Source organism: Perca flavescens, chromosome 4, assembly GCF_004354835.1.
Source record: "Perca flavescens isolate YP-PL-M2 chromosome 4, PFLA_1.0, whole genome shotgun sequence".
NCBI classification, from domain to species: Eukaryota; Metazoa; Chordata; class Actinopteri; order Perciformes; family Percidae; genus Perca; species Perca flavescens.
In genome coordinates, this window is record NC_041334.1 from 5,123,816 (window position 1) to 5,146,936 (window position 23,121).

Genomic DNA, 23,121 nt, shown 5'->3' on the forward strand with positions numbered 1-23,121 from the left:
TGCCGTTCACAAACTTTTTTGAATATTTTTCATGAATATTTACCACCACCATCAATTCCAAGTATTCCTATTGGCTTGGAAGTTTACATTTGCGCTTGCATGAAGTGGGGTAGACTCTCCATAGTCATGCGCCATCACGAAATACGTTAGCAGTTGCTTTTCACCAACTGCAAGAACCAGGCGGACCCCGGGCATGCTGGGAAACGCCTGCCTCTCAGCTGATCTAACAGCTGATTGGTTCAGAATCGAACTCAAAAGGATGACGATTTATATAAACTTTTTATTACTATTTATTAAATCGGAATCGGACCACAGTGTTTCGGCCACTTCCTGTTCAGCCTGAAGGCTGCTGGAAACGGCTGGCAACTGTCCAACTTGACAGCGGATTTTTGTCACCTTTGCTCTCGTCCACTTTACAGGCGAGGCACAGTTCATCTCGAACGAGCCTATCGAAATGTGTGGATCACATTCATGCTTCCAGTATCTCCACTGGCCTAATACTGAGATCTATATCAGTACTGCAGAACCAGACCAAAATCAGCTGTGTGCTGAAACAATGTGTTGCTGTGTGGGCGATGGGAGTGCAGTATTTCATCCATTACTAACCGTAACAAAACTCTAGTAAACCCCAAACTTTAAGCTACAAAACAGCCCAAACCTGATCTTTTGTTGGAACCAGGGCTGGACTGGGACAAAAAATTGGCTCTGGCATTTTTTGGCCCAGGCGGCCCACACCCAAACATGGATGCTAAACTTAGAGCACAATAGCTCGTGTCTCAGGGCCGGGAGGCGTGGCCATAGTGGGATTCGTAAATTTGCGGCCCGGAGTGGGGAAGGGGGTTCCTGGATTTGATTGGGTCAGGCCAATGCCAATAAAGAAAATTAACCAATGGGCCGCTGTGAGTTCTTTATGGGCCGGCGCGGCCAAAAAAAAAAAAAAAAAAAAAAAGGCCTATTCATATCGGCGATTCGGCCCAAATGTGCATCGGCCCACCGGGAAAATGCCCGGTATGCCAGGTGGCCAGTCCAGCCCTGGTTGGAACCCGTTAAATTCGGATTGGGTAGCTGAGTTCTTTTCAGAGACTGAACACTTGTAATTATAATGACCCCATGACCATTCTTTTAGCACCCCCTTTTAACTCCACTACTGGTATGACTCTAAGAGCAGCAAAATCATCGGTATGAATTATTGAGTGTTCCTCAGGCATGACAGGCTTTCGACGTTGAGTCTGATTAGCCCTTTATTTGAACATAGTATATTAAATTGTGACATGACTGTAGCTTGAGAGGAATCTGCTGCAGCCATGAATGTCAGATGTATGGATTTCAAGAAGGCTCATGGTGCTGTGAAAAATGGCAAGCTGAATAATCAGCAAGAACACACGGAGACTGAAATAGATCACTTATCATTGCCTCTATTGCTTAGGCGTTTCAAATGACTGAAATGAACAAAGCAAAGGCAAAAAAAAAAAAAAAAAAAAAGGAAGATACAAACAAGGCTCACAAAGCAAGTATGATGCGTTGTGACAGCTGTTTTTGGGCAAGGTGAAGCTGTAAAGAAAATTGAATGTGCCATCTGGTACATCAGAGGGAGACAGATATACCAATAGAGAGACAGAGGAAGAGACAGGGGATGGAGCAAACACAGAGACAGATAGCTACAACAGTGTTTAGCTGCTGACTCTATTCTCTATCACAGAGCTGCTGTCAGCCGGCTAGATCTACCGTGCAGCGCTGGCCTCCCGTGCTGCTCCACCTCATCTAAATGAAATGACAATGCAACTGCACTCCCGAGTCCCATCCCTTCTCTTTACAGCGATAAACAGCCCGTTGAGTGCGGCTTCACTGTCATGCACTATCTGCATCTGATAAAGCACTGGACCTGGCAGTGGGGGCGGAGGTAATAAATAGCTTTTTACCTGTCTTACTGTGAGAAACTGTTTCGGAACTTCACTTTGTTATTGCACCTTTATTCAAGTATACTGTGACTCAAGTAGTTTACGTCATTGCACTGTACTTCAAATCCACTGTTATGTGCACTTTCTGTGAGTGACTTTCTTAAAGATGGTGAAAAATACCCACATATTCAGTTTGCAATTTTCAAAACTGTACCTACTTTTGTAAGAACAGTGGGCCTTAAAAGTGGTGATACATAAGCAACCACTGGCTTTGTTGTAGGAATAGTGGCTTGGCTTTGTACTTTTAAGTGCAGAAAGAAAGCAGGCCTTTATGTGTATAGTATACCCGCTTTCTGAGGTTGTTTTTTAATTTAAAATCAATGCCGTTTGATGTTCAAGCAGACTCAACACTTCCTACACATTTACCCGTCTTGATGAACTCATTTCCACAGCATTATTGAACAGCAATAGAGTACAATAAAGATGTCTGGACACATTCAAAAAGACTTGCAACTCTGGTTGGACTCTAACAGCAATTACTAATGGAGCTCAGCGTAAATTCAGTCAGGGAGACTTCTATTCGTGGTCTCACCCCCTTTTACTGTCAGCTGGGCGGTGGGTGTTACGGTGTAAACCACTTAGAGTCTGGCACTTATGTTCCAACCAATCACAGCTGACTACCGTGTTTTAAAGCTGTCTTCTCTCCTGCTTCTGTCAGTTGTTTTCAGACTTCAGTGCGACCCGCCTCCTCCCCTTTCTCCTCCCGGCCTTTGGACGGCGTTCTCGGTCTTCTCCTGGCTGTCGGCTCTAGTTCGTCTCCGAAATGAAATGGCTTGCATTGTCACATGCAAGCTTGCTTTTTTAAGATGATTATGTTGGTCATTTGCCTTTATTTGACAGCCAGTAGAGAGACAGACAGGAAACATGTAGAAAGGAGTATGTCATGCAACAAAAGGGCCCGCAGTCAGGAATTAAATCGTGGGCACCAAGGCATCCAGACATTTGTCAGTGTAGAACAGCAGATAAACAGATGACACCTCATGTTATCACATTCAGATGTGATTAATTAAGAGCACCAGCTTTTTTCCTCGCCGCTGTCGCACCAAATGCATGCATCTTGGGGGAATTGTTGTGTCTCAGTCCCCAGAGGATGAATCCTCGTGTCAATCCCTGAACCTTTCCTCATTGTCACCATCAGCTCAAAATTCCCACGTGTATACCAGAAATTGCATTATTCAAATTGTAATGGCTAGATTTTAAAATGAACTGAGCATAATAAACCCTTTCCGTTTTGGACACATCATGAAATATGTTTATCACATTCATGTTCTCAGGTTAAGTGTCTCCACTGGCCTAATATTGAGATCTGTATCAGTACTGCCAAACCGGACCTGCATTATTTCATCCATTATTGACCATAACCAAAACCCAAACTCCGGAACCCAAAGCTTGAAAAAGGAAAATGCTTGCTCCTGGGGGAATTGTTGGGTCTCTGTCAATGAGAGTGTGGACTTGACCTACCATATCTGTAAAGTGTCCTGAGATAACGTCTGGTATAATGCACTACAAATGCAATTGAATTGAAGTACAAGCAAACAAATTAGGGCTGTGCAATTAATCAAAACTTTAAATTACGATTTCGGCTCCTAACGATCACAAAAACAATGTAATCGCGGAAAACGATTATTTTGCACGTTACGTTTATCAAGTGAACTTTTATTTTGTCTTGTGTTCTTAATGGAAAAAAAAGTATTAAGGGAAAATGTCACAGTTCAAGGTGTTTTCGCTGTTGATTTGTTTAACTGTTTTTTTTAAGTTCAACAATTGCAACGTCTTTCCAAAAGACAATGAGTAATCGTGTAAGATAATCGTGATTTTAATGTTGACAAAAACTAATCAGGCAGATCTAATACAAACTACAACACAGGGATATGCAGTGTCACCGGGAGCCGCTCACTTTGAGTTGAATTTTTGCTTTTCAGAAACCTATGGGTGACGTCCATATTTTATTCCCATCAAAGCATATTATTTAAATACTTTTCATAATCAATCAAACAATTTAGTGAGCCCTCCTGTGCTGCATGGAAGCATCTGCATTCATTGTGTTTCTCCCTCCACTCACTTAATCAGCTTTTGCTTAGATTTTTCACCCATCTGCATAGTAAGGTGATATGGTAAACATTTCTGGTCTTTTAAGTAAAAAAAAAAATTGACAGTTGCCTCATGCAATGTTATCCCTAAGTGCAGCTTTAAACTGGTTGCGTTTCCTCCCATTTTCACAATGTAGAGAGAAAAGAGCTTCACCTGTTCTATTGCCTCTTAAATAGTCTTTATGAACAGATAAACGTGTTAAATCTATAAAACACTTAACAGTGGTGAGGTATGAGGGGAACAAACCCTGGGCGATTATTCATCGCAAAGAAAACAGCTCAGAGAAAAATGTTCTCATTTGGTGGCTGTGACATGGAAAATATAAATGGCGGCGATGCCGCTGCTCTCACAATAACCCTTATGATCACATGCAAATTAAAAACAAACCTATTTATATTTTGCTGCTGGGACTTGGCTGTGGAACTGCATGTTTCATTTCTCCCCCCCCCCCGGGCACAATGAGGGAAGCATAGTGAAGTTCTTTTTTATTAAACGTGGTTATTAGAATATTCATATCAAACTCACCAGTCATTGATATTCATTTGCAACAGACTCTCTTGTTACAAATTCAAAATGTCAGAGTGAAATTTAAAACAGCCTGAAAGGCATGTTCATTATTTTCTTATTGAAGTGTTGTGGTTCATTGGCTTGGAGATCCAGGCTCCAGGGGGCTGTAGAGCCCACTGATATTTGTTCAAACTCATCTCTCAGATGTTTAATTAAAGTTATTAGGAGCCACAGGTGAATCGGCTCATTAGCAGTGAATTGTGTTTTTCAAATTCCTGCGGTAACACACAGGAGGCTCGCTCTTGGAGAACAATACCAATTGTGCGGCACTAGAAGATAAATGGTTCCACCATCCCGCCGCTGTTTTTGACTTGGTTATGTATTTATATATTTATGTTTTGCCTAGTGGGGGGCGAAGGGGAACTAGGTGATTGGCTAGAGTGCCACCAGCCAGGAAAAGAAGCAAAGATGCCCCATCAACTTTTAAATGGCCATCAAAGAGGTCACCAATGTGACCGTTGCCATTTACAGGAATGCAGAGTGGTGGTGGTTAATGTTCAAGCAGGTCATTCTCAGTTCAACAAGCATTCAAACTTTTTATAGGCAACCTTTATAGATATTATATTTATGAACCATCCAAGGTGGAAAGGAACCACGAGCAAAAGAAGCAAAAAACAGCAAACCCATCTCCCCCTAAGGAACAAGTTTGGGCGCCCAGATAGCTCAGTTGGTAAACCTCATATATAGAGGGATTGTCCTCGACGCAGCGGGTCCGGGTTCGACTGCGACATGCGGCCCTTTGCTGCATATCATTCCCCCTCTCTCTCCCCTTTCATGTCTTCAGCTGTCCTGTCAAGCAAATGCATAAAATGCCCAAAAATAATCTTTAAAGGTCCCATGGCATGAAAATTTCACTTTATGAGTTTTTTTTTTAATCATGAATATGCATTCCCCCAGCCTGTCTATGGTCCTCCAGTGGCTAGAAATGGCGATAGGTGTAAACCGAGCCCTGGGTATCCTGCTCTGCCTTTGAGAAAATGAAAGCTCAGATGGGCCGATCTGGAATTTTGCTCCTTATGAGGTCATAAGGAGCAAGGTTACCTCCCCTTTCTCTGCTTTGCCCACCCAGAGAATTTGGCCCACCCATGAGAGAGAGAGACATCATGGCTTTCAAACGAGCAAAGTGGCAGTCGGTCAAGGCCACTCTCCTCCTCAATAGCTACAGACACAGAAAAGGCACATCCTAAGGAAAGCTCATTGTGGGACTGGCTCTAGTGGCTGTAATTCTGCACCAAGGCTGAATTTCGGGAAAGAGACTTCAGATACAGTATTAGGGGACCACTCAGGTCTATATAAAAGCATCTAAAGAGCACCATGTCATGGGACCTTTAAAGGAACAATGGGTTTACTTGTTTTACCTTGTGTAGGGAAACCACTGAAGTGTTTGTGACAAAACCTACAGTAGCAGTTATAGTAGAAGTAGAGAAGAGACATAACGTCAACTAACTGACTAGTTATATCAGTAACATCTATGTAAACGTTGCTAACTTTAGCCACCCTAACCTACTGTTCACACCAAGGGGGTCAGCTTTGCATCAGAACTCAAACCTCCAATGGCGCCAATTTGTTGCTACAAAGCGATCACCTCCTGTTAGCATTCCACTGACCGCCATTTTTTTTTACACTTTGACAGCGAATAACTTTACATCTGAAGCGTTTAAAGACTCTATTTGTCACATTTACGTTGTCTCTGTCAGTTGGAGGCTGCGCAGTAAAGCAAGAGATCACCGGAAAAGTGCTTCTAATAGCCTTCACTGGTCTCCGTCCAGAGCAACGGGGTCTATTGGTCCATTATATATATGTCAATGGTTCACACCAGACAAAGTAAGGCTGTAGCTTTAAATCCCCTATGTACTAGCATCTCCAGTCTGAAACCGATGATACGCATCTTGAAGCATCGCTAACGATCCGATACATTAAAGATACATGTGCAGCAACTACTCATGTGATCCCATTACCCCTTCTATTGCATTGCAGGGTGATTCAACATGATTTGATTCAACCCAATGTCATTTAATGCAATATGACGTGATTCGACGATATGATTCTTTAAAACTCAGTATGGTACTGTATCAGTACAGGTAGTTTGAATTTTTCTTTGGTCCTTCCTACCTGCAGCCTGCATAGCACTTTCACAAGTTGGCAGACATACTTTGATTTCCATACAAGGCGCATTGAAAGCAGATTTACTCTATGAATAACAAGTTTGATTATAATAGGATATATTGACAGACATTGTGTTAACTATATTCAATCAGAACCCTCTACTTTTACTTCTCTGCTTCACTGTGTTTCACTAATGGTGATTTTGACTTTTACTTGAGTAATTTATTTTGAGAGTATATACGCTACTTCTTAATGCATTTTTTTTTTTATAAATAGGACAGTGAACATTAAGTGAGTTTAAAAGCTTTCATTGGCAGTCCCTTTGCCTGTTGTTAACAAAAAAGCAAACTTTTACTTGAATAAAGATATTCAGCATTTGCTTTTTACGTTTATGCTTGTGTAAAGCACTCTGAAGTGCCTTTGTGTCTGAACTGTGCTATATAAATGAATTCCCTTGCCTTACTTTACCCACCACTGCATAACGGCTGTCTCACTCTGTCTCGGGCTCATGCATTGCCAAAAGTGGACCTTCTCTCAGTTGTTGCTCAGGGAAGGAACATTGATGACATCCCAACATGTCACCGTGATCAGAGAAGAGCTGCACAGCACAGCACAGCACAGCGGAAACAGCATTGCCATGTAATTTTCATAATGCAAATCTATGTGAAGCTCCACAAAAACACTATATATATATATATATATATATATATATATATAAGTGTTCACAGCATACTATAACTGCCTAAATACAGGTGTCTCTCTCTCTCTGTGTGTGTGTGTGTGTGTGTGTACGCGCACTGGGCGATCTGACAGTCAGCACCAGAGCGCACAAGTTACAGCAGGAGGAATGGAGGAGAACGAGTGTACAGGTCAAGGAAAGCGGTCGATGATTTGTAGGAATTTGATAACTTTAACCACCCTAACCTACTGTTCACACCAAGGGGGTAAGCTTCGCTTCAGAACTCGAACCTCCATATGGCGCCATTTTGATGCTACAAAGCGATCACTTCCCGTTAGCGTTCCATTGACTGCCATTCATTTTGACGTCACTTTGACAGCGAATAACTTTACATCTGAAGGGTTTAAAGACTCTATTTGTCCGTTGTTTAGTTCTAAAGAAACACAACAAAGTATAAAAGGCTCCATTACCTTGTACCTCATGTTATGGCTCCGTAGCAGACGTTTTTGTAAAAATAGGCTAACGATTGTGTCATAACCACGCGACTTACTGTCGCATAGTAGAAGAATTACCGTACAGTACAGGAGAAGCTCGCAGGCAGTTTCGACTTACATTAGCTGTTTAGTTTTAATTACTAATGTTAACTAGCATGTTAGTTAGCAATAATTAGCCTGTGCCTATGTTATCTCCTTACATATACCTACGCTCTCCGTCTCTGTAAGATTGGGAATGATTGAGATTTCTCTTGGCACAGCTACCAGAAGACTTCCAACTTTCAGACAGGTTGCCCACGTCACATCTACGTTGTCTCTCTCAGTTGGAGGCTGCGCAGTAATGCTAGCGCTCACCTGAAAAGTGCTTCTAATATCCTTCACTGGTCTTCGTCCAGAGCAACGGGATCTGTTGGTCCAGTTCATATACTGTCTATGGTTTTAAACCTGTCTCTCTCTCTCTGCTGCTCCGTTGTCATTTCAGGCTGAGACCACAACCCTCCTCCTCCCCTTGCTCCTCCGGTCTTCCACGTGCACGGTTCCTGGTTCCTCCTCCGTCAGGACCGCATCGGCTCCTTGGTTCGGTATTCCGATTCCTCACACCACCATCAGTGTCTAGACTCCATCGGGGGATCAGCTTCTGGCTTTGTAATCCCCTAAATATTTATATCATTTCATAATGATGGAGTATAATCTCCAAAGACTGTACATGTCATATCATGCATCTGTACAATAAAGGTTTGCATATCTGCAACAAAGTCTCCCCTGATTGAAATGTAAGTAGTTCTTTTGTAGATTATGGTGAACTAGTGTGTGTTGTAGCAGTGTTTTGCCACTCAGAACGTGCTAGCGTGCCACAGTTAGCCACCTTGTTTCGGCTAGTGACGTCTAAAGCCCTGCTGATGTTGAACAGCTCACCGGGAGACTGAAGGCAGGTTACATTCAGAAACCCGTATCTCACTCAAAACAGCATGGATGTTTTTTTTTTTTTTTCAAGTTTGTATGCGTGTGGAAGCACCAGAGTCACAACATAACACCCCAAATCCCAGAAAAAGTGATTTTCTCATAATATGGGCACTTTAAGAATTTAAACTTGATATTCTTTTTACAAAATAAACCAAAACAATGACAACGAGGAAGATATTGGCCACATAATGACAATAATTGAAAAAAAGATGTATATCATAACCTCTAAACTAAAAACAAATTAGGTTTGAATTGGAATTAAAACACATTTACTGTTTGTTTACAAGATATGTAATCCACGCTGATCTGCAGAGGAAACAATAAAGTGCATCTTTGGATGGATGGGGAAAACAATTGCTACTGACTTACAGTACTATCACAACCTACCTGCTCTTGTTCTATGATGAATATTGCTGGTTTAATCAGTATTGTTGTTTTGTGTTATATACGGATGTGTGCAATATAGTTTATTTTAAGCACTGCTTATATTTTATCATCTATTCTATGCCACTCATGGTATGACAATGAGCAGAATGGTAGTCCAGCCACACGTAGTATGGGTCAGATACAAGTTGTCTTTTGCATTTGCAATCTGCAGGCATAAAGTAGTTAGGATGGTCTAAAATCTGCCAACTGACCTCATCGTAGACGCTGTCATTCCGCTCAAAGTCCCCCGCCTTCCTGGGCAGCACATGGACGTGGACGTGCTGTAAGCAAACAAATAAACAGGAGAAGGCCATGGTTTAAATGTGGTGCTCGGTCTAGAGAAACAGGTACTTTTTTCACTGGGGAGTTGAGCTGACAGACTGATGTGACAGAGACGCTTTCCATAGAGAGTCTTCATTACTTCACAGCACATCGGTGAAGCCAGAGCGGTGCGTCACTGCCTTGCCACAAATCGCAGGAGGGTGACTGTGCATTTCAACAAGCGTGCTACCTGCACACCACAGAGACTCCTTATTTTTATGCTTTTAAGGATTTAATCTACTTCGCCCCGTCTGGTGTCAACCCCCCTGCTGTCACAAACCTGGCCGTCTGTATGGTTAACTTTTATTTACTGCTTTGCATCTATGATATGGTAAAGTCCCTAAGAAACTGCTTTATCTGACAGAACACACACTTGGCAAAAAAACACACACGCTACACTCACTAAAGCAGAAACAACAAGCTGTTTACCCTGATACACATTGTTCCAATACTTATCAGTACACAGAGTTGAGCCTTAACGTTAATGTGTGGTGAGACAGTAAGCAGCAAGTAATCAAGCTTAGAAACAGCTCTTCTGCCAACAGCACAGTGTCTCTCTTCACTCTCCCCTTTCATAATTTCTGAGCTTGATGAGCATGATTCACAATGACGTGACCAATATGCAATTGATCGTATGACGTCATCTAGCAACTTCTATCCACTTTTGGAGCTAGTGCCAAGTACTTTCATTGGAAAAGAGTTGTTTTTTTTAAGCATGATGTTGAAGCATTGTAACTTAAACCACACAGTTTCTGTAAAACCTAACCAGGAGATATATATTTTAACAGTGATTTGAGTGGAATGCACAAACAAATGGAGCGATCACATCAGAAAACCCTTCTAGAGGACATGGACACAAAACGTGGTTAATGGCATTGACACAGAGCGTGGTACCAGTTTGACCCAGGCTGGGAGCCTTGCTGCAGAGTTCTAGACCACTAGGATGTAGAAAGAGAGTTTTGCTGCAGGGTTATAGACCATTTCGGACCTGGGCTATGAGCCTTGCTTTAAATTCCAGGATCAGTTAGACCTGGTAACTGGCCTTGGTACAGAGTTTGAGACCAGTTGGACCAATGCTAAGAGCTTTGCTGCAGAGTTCAAGACCAATAGGATGTAGAATCAGAGTTTCATCGTAGCATTATAGACCATTTGAACCTGGGCTAAGACCCTTGCATTAGGTTCCAGGACCAGTAAGACCTGGTTAATGGAACCTGGTGCAGAGTTTGGGACCAGTTGGACCCGTGCTAAGAGCCTCGCTGCAAAGTTCTACACCAGTTGGACCCAAGCTAGTGCAGACTGGCTGAGGTAAATGACATGTTACAAAACTTATAGTCTTGAGGGTGAAGGACAGGCCTATTCTTACCATGTTTCTTAGCCTGAAAAATTCAAGTAAAGATGTAGAAGACGTCTTTGTGCTGTCGGGATGAACCCCCACACAGGAACAGAGGAGCTTTGTATTTTATTGACAGTGTTAAAAAAAAAAAGTCTGCCTTGCCATGCTGGGAACAATGACTATAGAATCAACAATAACTAAAAGGCCCTTGGTGCAACGGCTGAGTGGGCATGATGGTGTCTATGAATATACAGCTAACAAGTGCACATAATAGATAAGACATGAATAAAATGATCAGCCATTGTTCAGTGCCTACTGACATCCTCAGTATCACTCCCTTCAATCATCACAAAGTGCAGCCTTCAACATTGTAGAGTCCTGAAAAAGTTTCTCTGGTATGAACAGGAAATCCAGACTCACAAAGCTTGAATGACAGTAGTGACATCATTGCATGCGCCTGAGGATATATCAGGATAATGTTGGCCTTGTATCTATTATTCTTCAATGCTCTGAAAACAGCTGAAACCTTTGTGATGGACTGTGCAAAAAATATTGGTACGGTGGACTAACAGCATTTCAACTCATACTAGGGCTGCGTAATCAATTAATGTTAATTGGATTACGACTTCGGCTCCTAATGATGACAAAAACAATATGATTGAGAAAGCTGATTATTTTGCACATTAAGCTTTGCGTGTTCAGTATGGAAAAAAAAAATTAAAACGGGAAAAGTATTAAGGGAAATGTCACAGTTCAAGGTGTTTTTTTTAAAGATTATTTTTTGGGGCATTTCAGGCCTTTATTTATAGGACAGCTGAAGACATGAAAGGGGAAGAGAGAGGAGGAATGACATGCAGCAAAGGGCCGCAAGTTGAAGTTGAACCCGCGGGTGCTGTGTCAAGGAGTAAACCTCTATATATGACCTCTAACAGGTGAGCAACCTGTATTAATTAATTAATTAATTCAATAATTGCAACATCTTTCCAAAAGTCAATGAGTGTTAAACAATCGTCATTTCAATACTGACCTAAATAATCGTGACTATGATTTTTGTTCCCAAGCCCTACCTTGTAAGCAAGAAACGTGTATATTTAATATTGCCATTAAAGTTAATCACAAGAGGATGTATTGTCAAGTAAGTAACAAAAGGAATTTGCCTTGGTGGTTGGTGTGTACATAGACAAACATTACTTGTCTTCATGAGCACATTTATGCTCTCTATTCTCTAGAGCCAGAGAATTTTTTTATTTCGTATTATTTTTCAGCCATGATCATACAAATAAAACATCACTCAGTTGTTTTTACTGGGTGGTAACATCTTTCTTTTGCATCACCCTTTTTACTTTGAAACTCTGCAATCTCAAAACAAAAGGAAATTATGAATCCTAATCATAACAAGAACACTTTTTGAAATACTGTCACATGTGCGCAGTGACCTGTAAACTGTTATGTTTAGATGTGTTTTAACATTTCTATTTTACATGAAGGAAAGCCTTTCACTTCCTTATTGCATTCTTTTATTTACCCTGCTTCACTATACTACTAGATTGTCAATGTATAATGTTGAATGTCCCCAGCGTCTGCTCTGAACTTGGCCAAACTGCACTTTTGTTCTATGCTCTACTACTATGAATATACTATAATAATAATAATAATAATAATAATAATAATAATAATAATAATAATAATAATATACACTTTATTTAGAAATGCAGCATTGATATTACACTCAAATTCTTTTTTTTAAGAGTTTATTTTTTTATATGTTGAATGTAACCAATGAAAAAAGGCCTTATTTATGTCCTACTTTGATTGATACTGCTCTATTCTGCAGTTTTGGCCAGCAGTCTCCCAGTGAGTACGTTGACATGCACACAAATATTCCACTATTATTCTGAATGACAATATTCTGAATTTGATACAGGTCATGTAAACAGCATATTCCGGTTGGATATTCTTAAAATCGCATTTTCTGAATTAGACACGTGGGATATTCTGGTATTATTCCGGTTTTAGAGCCATTTAGAGCACATTGGGAATATGCTTCTCAATCAGGGTTTTTACTGCAGTTTGTGACAGTTTACGGCCTCTTGCCTATGCTTACGGTCAGCTCTGTGCGTTACTATGGCTACTGTACACAAAGCAACCAGCCAACAGTTTGCAAGGCTGCAGACCCGATAAGAAGGAGAAACAGCTAATTTTAAACATTATCAAAGACTTGGATATCAACAGATTTTTGGATATGTGCACATATCGCTACAACGACCTTTTCAAGAAGGTGAATGAAGGAATGGAAGAGGGTTAGGTTGTGTTCGCACGGTCCAACAAGTCCTCCACTGCTGGTAAACTTTGAAAAAATCATATTTTGCATGGCTACATATAAAAGGGAATATTAGTGGAATATTCACTTTCATTAGCCATGTAAACAGCTTAATCGGAATATCGTCCCTTTCGGAATGAGGGCAAAAACCGGAATATTATGTGCATGTAAAAGTAATAATTGACAGAATCAGGTTAGGTTGTATGTCCACTCTGAACATGGTATAATTGTTGAGCTTTGTAATATTATCAACAATTTAGAGCCTAAAGATCAAGGTTTTACAGGATCTTAGTTATATAGTATATGTATTACATTATTGTCTATTAGCCATATTGTGCTGTGTGCTGTGCCATAAACCCCACATGCAATGTTTGGCCTTGTTCTGAGGTGTGTGTGTGTGTGTGTGTGTGTGGCGGTCTGTTTGTGTGTATGTATCATCAAGGGCCTAATAACCTAATTGTGGGTCGGTTATTCGTTTTTCATTACTACACCGTGATAAACTGTGGAGGCAGTCTGAATGAATGTTTATAAATGCTACAAACAAGATAGCATGTTTGGAGGCGTCTGCTTTTTTTAGGATGCATTTTCTATTTAATGAGGTCATTTACATAATGTCTGCATTATTAAATTTGCCTACCTTGAGGAAAACTTCTGTAGCAGAAAAAAATAACACATCATGGCTGGAGAGCCATTTATCACAGGCTTTCTAGATGAGTGCTGAGTGAATGAGGCAGCAGCCTCTGGACACTGTCCGTGTGTGTGTGTTTGTGTGTGTGTGTGTGTGTGTGTGTGTGTGTGTGTGTGTGTGTGTGTGTGTGTGTGTGTGTGTGTGTGTGTGCGTGTGTCTGTCTGTGTTTGTGTTTGTCTGTGTGTGTGTGTGTGTGTGTGTGTGTGTGTGTGTGTGTGTGTGCATGCACGTGTGTTGATAACGTGCATGAGCATACCAGCAACTGGGAGGGTGGCATGGGTGTTAAGGGAAATTATAGTGGCCTGACGCAGCAGTGTTGGTGTGTTTGTGGCAGGTTCCAGACATTTACGGCAAGGGGCCCATTGCATGGGTTCTCCATGCTTAAAGGAATATTGCACAATTTTTACAACCTGTTGTAGTTTTGACCAATATCAAAGTGAATGGGAGAGCTCCTTGCATTGCAGCATAATGGGAAAGTCTAGTAATATTCTATATTTTTATTATCATTACAGAGCCAAACCAAGAATGAATGTATCATACTAACATGTGGTGTGTGTGGATCAAAGCCTGATACGCTATAGACCCAATCACAATTTTTGTTGACAATAACTTCCGGGTAGAAAACTTGTGTACTGTACGTAAAATGTAACAGCGCTGAGCAACGGGGACAAAGAACAACTGAATACACTCTCATCTCAGTCATCTAAAATGCATGTTGGATGCTATTATATATGTATGTATGTATATGTATGTATATCTAATATATCAAAGATGCTAGCAAAGCGTTACAGTACAGAAAGTAAGCACAGTAGAGAGGTCAGATAAGTCGTTTAACATCATGAAATGTTACAGATACAGCTGAAAATGACATACGAAGTCACAAAGTTTGCCGATTTCGCATATCTCCGCAAATCAAATCAACCGCCATTTGTCTACCTAGTAAAGATTTTTGTGTTAGCGGTGCCATAGAGCCCCATTGTTGTTGTTGTTGAGTATGTTTAAATGCACACTAATATTCCACTATTATTCCAAACATTACATTATTCCAAATGTGTTGCAGGTCATGTACACAGCATATTCCGTTCAGAATTTAGCTTTTTCTAAAAAGGGATGTGGGATATTCCGGTATTATTCAGGTTTTAGAAGCATTCTTTTGACATGTATGCAGTGCATTCAGAATCGCCTTATCAATCAGGGTTTTACGGCAGTTTGTGACAGTTTACGGCCTCTTGCCTGTTTGCCTTGAAGAAAAGGAGAAAAACAGCTACTTTTAAACTGAAAGGCAAACATCACATCACAACAGTGACCTTTTTAAGAAGGAATGAAAGAGGGAGGCTGTGTTCACACGGTCCAACAACTCCTGGTGAACTTTGAAAAAATCGTATTTTGCACGGCTACATGTAAACGGGAATATTACTGGAATATTCACTTTCATTAGCTATGTAAACAGCTTAGTCGGAATATGGTTTTTTCCAGAATAAGTGCAAAAAACGGGATCTTAGGTGCATGTAAAGGTAATCACTGTTGCCCTGACTAACATGCTCCTTAATTACCATGAAAACACAGTAGTTCATTTTCACGCATTCCCACATAGACCCTTCTGCTGCAGGAAATGCTTTTTCCTGTTTGGTAACATTTGCTAAAAACTACAGTGTCCTGCTGTTTTAGAAAATCACTAAGCTGCTTTCAAAAATGGAATCAATGCATTTGTGAAAGATTTACGTCTTCAGTAGAAATCATTGGGCTTGGGGCTGAGAGCAACAGACAGGGCAGGGAAGTCAGAAAGTATTGAGAGACAGAATAACACATTTTTGGTTCTGATCTTGGTATGAGCTTTGTTGTCAATGAGAGAAACATAAAAGATTGCCAGAAGATTGCCAGCTTTATCCTTTATACACAAAAGAAGAAAGGAGGCATAAATAGACCCCATACAATGTGCCCCCCTGCTGTGTATGTAGGCATTTCAGTAAGTTGCCGTAGAGCTGTCTCAACCACGGTACAATAAAGGTCACCATAGCACTATCATTGTAGCTGGAAACAGATAATTCACATTTAAACAATGTCTAACAACAAACATCTCAACAATGTGGAGATTCTCTAATGATAATGTGTAAATCGAAGCAAAAGTGATGTGCTTTCTTTCATGAATGTTATCTACACTTTCAGAAATTTCAAATATATTCAGTTCAAATCTTTAGAGATGTCTTTAGAACATAAGTGCTTGATATGATTACAAAAAGTTGTTGTTGTAGAGGAGAGAAGTGCATTCATAATTTCACTATTTGTGGAATTCTGTAAACATTGTGCAATTATTGCACTTACTACTGATCGGATTATAGTTTCTTTCATTTACACACAACATTAACTTGTAATCTCTTGAAAAACATCCAATGATTTAATTCATCTTTGACTTTGCATTTTTTAATATTAACTCAACTAGACTAAATTAAATCACAACAACAAGAAAATGTTTTTGCTTTTTCAAGCTCAGCGTGGAAGGTGGGGGAAGAAGCATGCATTTCCTTCACTGTATCTATGCCCTAAAGTAAGGCATTAAACCCCTGAGTGGGTTTTTCCAAGACACTAACAGTGCAGAGTGTGTGTACAGTATATCTGCGAGGCACACCTCTGGTGAGACGGAGCTCTACCTCCCCCCTGCCAGCTCTCTCCACCACAGCAGCTGCTGGAAATAACAACATGTTCTCGCTTGATAAAAAGGAGGCATTCGGCTTCATTTCCAGTAATTCTTGATGCTAGAAATCCATTTTGGAACAATTGTGCCACCAAAAATATATATCATCCAGTATTAAAAAAACATAAATCAGCCAGTCCTTGATAATATAATGAAAGGAACCATTTTATAACTGTGTTCTCCCCAGATAAAAAGACTTCATAAGTCGTTACAAGGTGATTGGATGCACCATCCGTCTGTCAGGTTGTTTTGAACCTGCGCCCGTAGCTGCCAGCAGCTCCTCACCGGACGGTGATTGGTTTGGTCCGCTATATATATATATATATATATGCAACGGAAAACTCTGATTGGACAGATAGTCTAGCTAGCTGTCTGGATTTACCCTGCAGAGATCTGAGGAGTGGTCAACCATAGTCCTCAGAAATCCACCGGAGTTTAAAAGTCCAACACAAAGACAAGGGAAGGTTAGGGACATCCGGCCGAAAAGAGTGACATCCGGTGGACTTTCCGGCGGCAACGGAGCAATCCCGGAATTGGAACGTCGCGGATATAGACAGGTTGAAGCCTGACAAGATGGATTTGTGTGTGATATGTGGTCCCCTGATTCTCGCGAAATCTCGCGATATCGTGAATCTGGCTGCTGTGCAAGGTAAGCCTGCCGTGCTAGCACTGAGAATACAGGAGCATACCTCTTAAATTTGTATTTATTTATTTTTAAGTATGTTCAACGTAACTCTCCTCTGTGTACTGGAGCAGCATTACTTTGCAGCTGTCTTCAGACACTTTGCGTCCTTGACACTGAGTGTTCACTGTCAGCTCCTGTGCAGCGTCCTTCAGTCGGGCCTCTGGGTGAGCAACCCCCCCCCCCAGGCTGCATGTCCTTAGTCAGTCATGCACTGCTTGAAGATTATGTGCACTCAAACACAACGTCCTTCATGCAAAGCCACACGTTCACATCCCATCAACTGCACCGATAGGGGAGTCTTAGTTAGACGGCGTATTTGCTCAATGTTTGCACAAGATGAAGCAGTGGTGCACACTCCAAATAATCAAACCAGACGTCTCTTAATTAATCTGCAACTGCAGAAACAAACAAGGAAAATAGCAGCCATATGAATATAAGGGACTTAGGTGGAATCTAGCTTGACAGGCAGGCAAATATACTGTGTCACAATCAGATGTGGTCCCCATTAAGGGGAAAGAAGAAGGTCTCCTAGAGAGCCCTAATTAGCAACAAGAAGAGTGAGATTCTTCCCACAACGTCCCCCCCTTCACCCACATCACCTGAAAGCAAAGTGGATTTCTTCAGTAAATCACATGAGAATCTCATCCTTCTTGTTTGGAAAAGTTCAAGTTTCACTGATCTTTTTGCTAATTTTCCTTTTCAATTCTGTTGGGAAATGAATCGGGATTACTCAGCTGCTGAATAACTTTTTCTGCATAGCAGGACGAGGATGACTTCAGGCTGGTTTCATAACTCAAGATACAATAGAGATCACGCAAAGTAGTGGAGATGTGTTTGATGTTAAATTCTCCTCATATTTACTGAACGGGTGAGCCTCAACAGCAACATATTTTACCAAAACTTAAGTATATGTGAAAATACTAAACTTTGTAGATGCTGAATAAATAAATGAATAAACAGGCTTTACAATGTAGTTTTTACTGCCCACAATAATCAATGGCTCAAAACCAAAGAAACAACTAGGATTTGATTTTTAAAGAAATTTAGTGACTAGTGGGATGTTACCTTACTTTTTAATCACTAAACGGGCATATATAATGTCATAGTTTGTAGTTTTGCCAATGAGTCCTCCATCCTAAATCTAAAGGTTTGGGCGGATGAATGTGTGAACAAAGGAAAAAGGAAAAAAAAAAAGATCCCCACACCCTTTAACCAAAACCTAATCAAGTGGTTATTGTGCCTAAACCTAACCCAACATTAACTATAGCGTCAGATCCTAAAACGGTGATTTGTAACGGTTTTGGAAAGGCCCATTGTCTGCTGATGGTAGTAGTTGTTCTAGTGGGGCATGTACAGACAATGTATTTTGGCATTTTTAGGAGGACCACAAATCTCCAAGTGGTGTAAGAGAATTTCACCAATTACACAATTAGAAATCAACTTCTTTTAAGAGTTCCAGACTTTAGTGTCTCAGGTGTCTTCATGCCTGAGTAGACATTTGCACTTTTCTGTCTTGTTTCATTATACTGACACTTACTGCCAGAAAATTGCTTGCAGAGGATTATTTGCATTATAAACCGAAATATAATTAGCCTGCAGGTAGCGGGGTAAACAGTTGTGTAATTTGTGCATGCAAATGAATAACTTGTGCAACTGAATTACTTAATATGGTCCCTCTAATTGATAATTTGTGTGCATGAATTAGCATAATATAACGGACATCTTCTCACATTAAATATATTGAAGTAGCGATAAACCAAACTATATTTTTGTATCAGTAGAACTGTATGAAACCCAATCACTGCATGCAGATCGTCTATGGCCTGACCAACTGTTCATTTCACTATTACCCAGCAGCATGTGTGGACCACAAAAGCAGCCAAAGCTGGACAGCAGAGAATAAACGAGTGCTGAAAGAATGTCCAACAATGCATCAAATCTGTATGACAAAGAGCTTAAAGCCCTTGAACACACTCAGCAGGCACAAACACTATAACCCACAGGATTTCCAGTATTCCTCCTAAAACACACACTTAAACATCTCCACCTACCCATCTGTTTTCTTTATATCTCCCTAAATAGATATAAAAGATATAAAATATAATATATAATTGTAATGGAGCTTGATTTAATTATGTGGTCATTGGGAAGAAGCTGTAGACTTTGAATTATCAAAGAAAACTTCACTTTCACTGGAAAATAACACAAATCTTCTATGCATAATGTATATACGTAGTCTTATTTTATGTCTTTTAATTGACAGAGTGAAGACCCTGGAATTGTTTTGCGGAACATTCAATGTAACATTTTTAAAATGATAATTTTTTTTTCATCCGCAGATGGTTATGTGTCAGATAAGGCAGACTGTGGTGATGTTAGACTCGGTTAACACTATGTAACTGAGGGTGCTTTCACACCTATAGTTCAGTAGGCTCGGAACGATTCGTTTGGTTCAGTTTGCGTGCACACTGCACTTTGTCAAACACCAAATTTATAACGTCTTGGGTTTTCTGGTTCTGCATTGGTGTTTCTAATATTTTAGAAGAAAGCGAACAATTTGAGCAGTTGACAGACCGCGAGTGATGGAGAGGGGGGCCCTGACGAGAGGGAGATGAGGATGTGTTGTCACACAGACGACCAGCGATGTATGCTCATAATAGGTTATGAATAAGTTATTATCCCTTAAATCATATATAAGTCTGTAAACTTTGTGCAAGGTTGAAATTGCAGGCTAGTAAATATATTGTTTTCAGTTCACTCTCCTGTATTTGGGTCGGTTTAGGTTCTCACCTAAAGTGAACTGAACTCTAGAGCACTTGGAAGAAAACAGAGACCCCCTGTTTTCAAGTGGACCAGAGTTTGGTTGTTTGGTCCGCACCAAACAACCAATCAAATGAGCTTTCACATTACCCCAAAAAAACTGGACTATCCGACCAAACGCTCCAGGTTTCGCTTTCAACGGACCAAACTGTTAAGGTGTGAAAGCAACCTAAACTACTTGGATAAGGTTAGGGAAAGATCTTGGGTAATCGACCATACTTGCTGCTCTGTGAGGCAGACCATTCAATGCTCACAGTGACAATGCTAACGCGCTGATGTTTATAATGTCTACCATGTTGATATCTTAGTTTAGTCTGTTGCTGTGCAGACTAACACAAAATAATGACTTGATGATGGAGCTGGGAGGAAAAGTCAGGGGACCACCTGAGTTGAAACATTCATCTCACATTGTAATGTGGACAGAGAAAAAAGAGATTTTCAAACACACACTGTAGAGCTGTCAACTTTGGTTAACAGCTAACGTAACAGTTTATCCCCCAGCTATAGCGGCAGTTGCCAATTAAGGCCGTTGGCACATTTTGGTTTTGGTCTGTGTAGGGGCTGACAACGTCACTGTGATGTCAAGACTTCATCCAGGAAGCTAAGTACGGTCAATTCACTGGGCTGTCTCCAAAAAATAGCTATGGCACACAACTCCAACTAAATCTATAAAACTGTCATGTTTACATTTCTTTTGAATCTAGTAATCAAGACATCTTTCACATTCCGGCGTCCGCCACGCGTCATACCACACCAGGAGCGTCCCATGCGGAGCGTTTTGCCCGGCCAACTCGATTTTGATCCCTTCCACTCCCTGTTTAATGTCCCAAAAAATAGACCTGACGCGTATTTTTAGCGCAGCGCAGACAGGCCAGGTGGAACTTGAGCTTTAGTTGTTGGTAGAAGTTTTTCTTTTTTACACAGGCTAGGCCGGGCTAGCTAACGCTCCGTGCTTCCAGTCTTTTAGCAAAACTTGGCTTACCACACGCTGACTCCAGCTCCGTTTGTAACACAAAGACATGAGCGTGATATCCATCTTCTCATTTCACTCAGAAAGCAGATCATTTCCTAAAGACTTGGAACTATTTCTTCACAAATCTTCAGGAGTTTGAAGAGGTAGCAAGTTTCCACATCGTTAAATTATTTGCTGATTGGATGGCGAATATACACGCCAAGTCACTTCTCACTTGTTGGCGACACCCAGCTCCCCAGGAAGTGCACTCAGCCTTTTCAACAAATATTTTCCAGTGTCCATTGCAAGGGCCCAAAAAGGATTTTCCCCACAGACCACCATTGTAAAAGAGATGCTGCCAGGACACCTCAAACTGCAAACAAGGTCGGTTATGACTTTTTATATTTTAGAAACATCCCTCCAGCCAAGAAAAGCGATTTAAAAACCTGTAAAGTCTATGGGCCGAGTGGGAACTGGCGGGCGGGGACAGCCAGACCCACACTACTGTGGATATTCAGTAGGTCGCGTATCACTGAAGTAAACCTGGAAGCCTTGAAACTTTTTTGGCAAATGCTCCAGGCGAGCAACTCCATTAAAGTGAATAGGCGCAATTTTCGGATCCAGCATCCAGTTAATATCATACATCCATGGTTATATCTGAAAAGAATAATATCCTTCAATGCATCCATCGTCATACACTTATCCGAGGTCGGGTCCCGGGGTCAGCAGCTCTGACAGGGGGATCCCGAGGCTTTCCCAGGCCAGGTTGGAGATATAATCCCTCCACCTGGTCCTTGGTCTTCCCCGAGGCCTCGTCCCAGCTGGACGGGCCTGGAACACCTCCCTAGGGAGGCGCCCAGGAGGCATCCTTACCAGATGCCCGAACCACCTCAACTGGCCCCTTTCGACGCAGAGGAGCAGCGGCTCTACTCCGAGCTCCTCACGGATGACTGAGCTTCTCACCCTATGGCCGCTTGTACTTGAAAATAATAATTTAAATTATATAGCACTTTAAGCATTAAGCACAAAGTACTAAATATTAATTACAGTAGGAATCAGAAACCCATGTAAGCCCCCCATGACGTACACAAATTAGAACATGAGGGCACAGATTTCAAGCAGCGCTGAGCCCACACATAAAACAGTGAAAGTGCAAGATAGGATGTCGATTAAAAAAACTAAAATGATAATACAAATCAAGCTTAATTTAAATATGTAAATGGCAGTGAAATTCAAATAAAACACCATGAAGAGTAAGCAAAAAGAGGAAATATGCAGTGATGCAATAACGGAAAAGAAAACATGGTTAAGTTTAGGCCATCTTATGAAAATTAGTTTTAAGGAGGCACTTAAAAACTGAGGTGATGTCAGCCGATCTAAGCCAGATTTATGTAATTTTTAAATATTTTAAACTTAATGGGCAACCAGTGCGGTAATGCTAAAATTGGAGTGATATGACATAACCTCCTAGACTTAGTTAATAATCTAGCTGCTGAGATCTGGATAAGTTACATTTGTGAGAATGGGTGGGAGTTTTAACGGGTAAGAAGAGAATTACAGTATTCCAGGCGTGATGATATAGACGCGTGCATAATTTTTTCTGTGTCATTCAAATTAAGCATGTTCCTAATCCTGGAGCTATTTCTTAATTGATACAAACAAGCAATGACATCTCATAAGTGGCTATCAAAATAAAACTCAGAGCTTGCAAGACATTGACTGACTGTCTCAGCCTCCCATATTCACTGCTAAGAAAATACATTCCTGTGGGTTTATTCAGTAAAATCAACTCGGTGCATATTATATCTAATCATCTTTATCTATAAAACACCCATATATAACAGCCAGGCTTGCTTAGTAAACAAGCCTGATCTATACATAGACCCCCGCATGATAAATCACTATAATCCCTTCTGCATTTTCCAGCAGACAGAAATAAAATCCAATTCCATCATTCAAAACGCAAAGATTTGTCTTGTGTCTGTGCGACTCCAGGCAGTGAGTTTATAAGAGCACATTTGCCTCA

At 40.8% G+C, this 23,121-nt stretch overlaps 1 protein-coding gene across 2 annotated transcripts in view; it reads right to left on the reverse strand.

The window, feature by feature from the left end:
- fhit (fragile histidine triad diadenosine triphosphatase) overlaps nucleotides 1-23,121 on the reverse strand; it is a 383,478-nt gene that overhangs the window by 58,009 nt on the left and 302,348 nt on the right. For both annotated transcript variants that reach the window (XM_028576358.1, XM_028576357.1), the window contains exon 7: nucleotides 9,497-9,565. In XM_028576358.1, coding sequence (XP_028432159.1) covers nucleotides 9,497-9,565 — 69 coding nt within the window. The remainder of the gene's footprint in view (nucleotides 1-9,496; nucleotides 9,566-23,121) is intronic.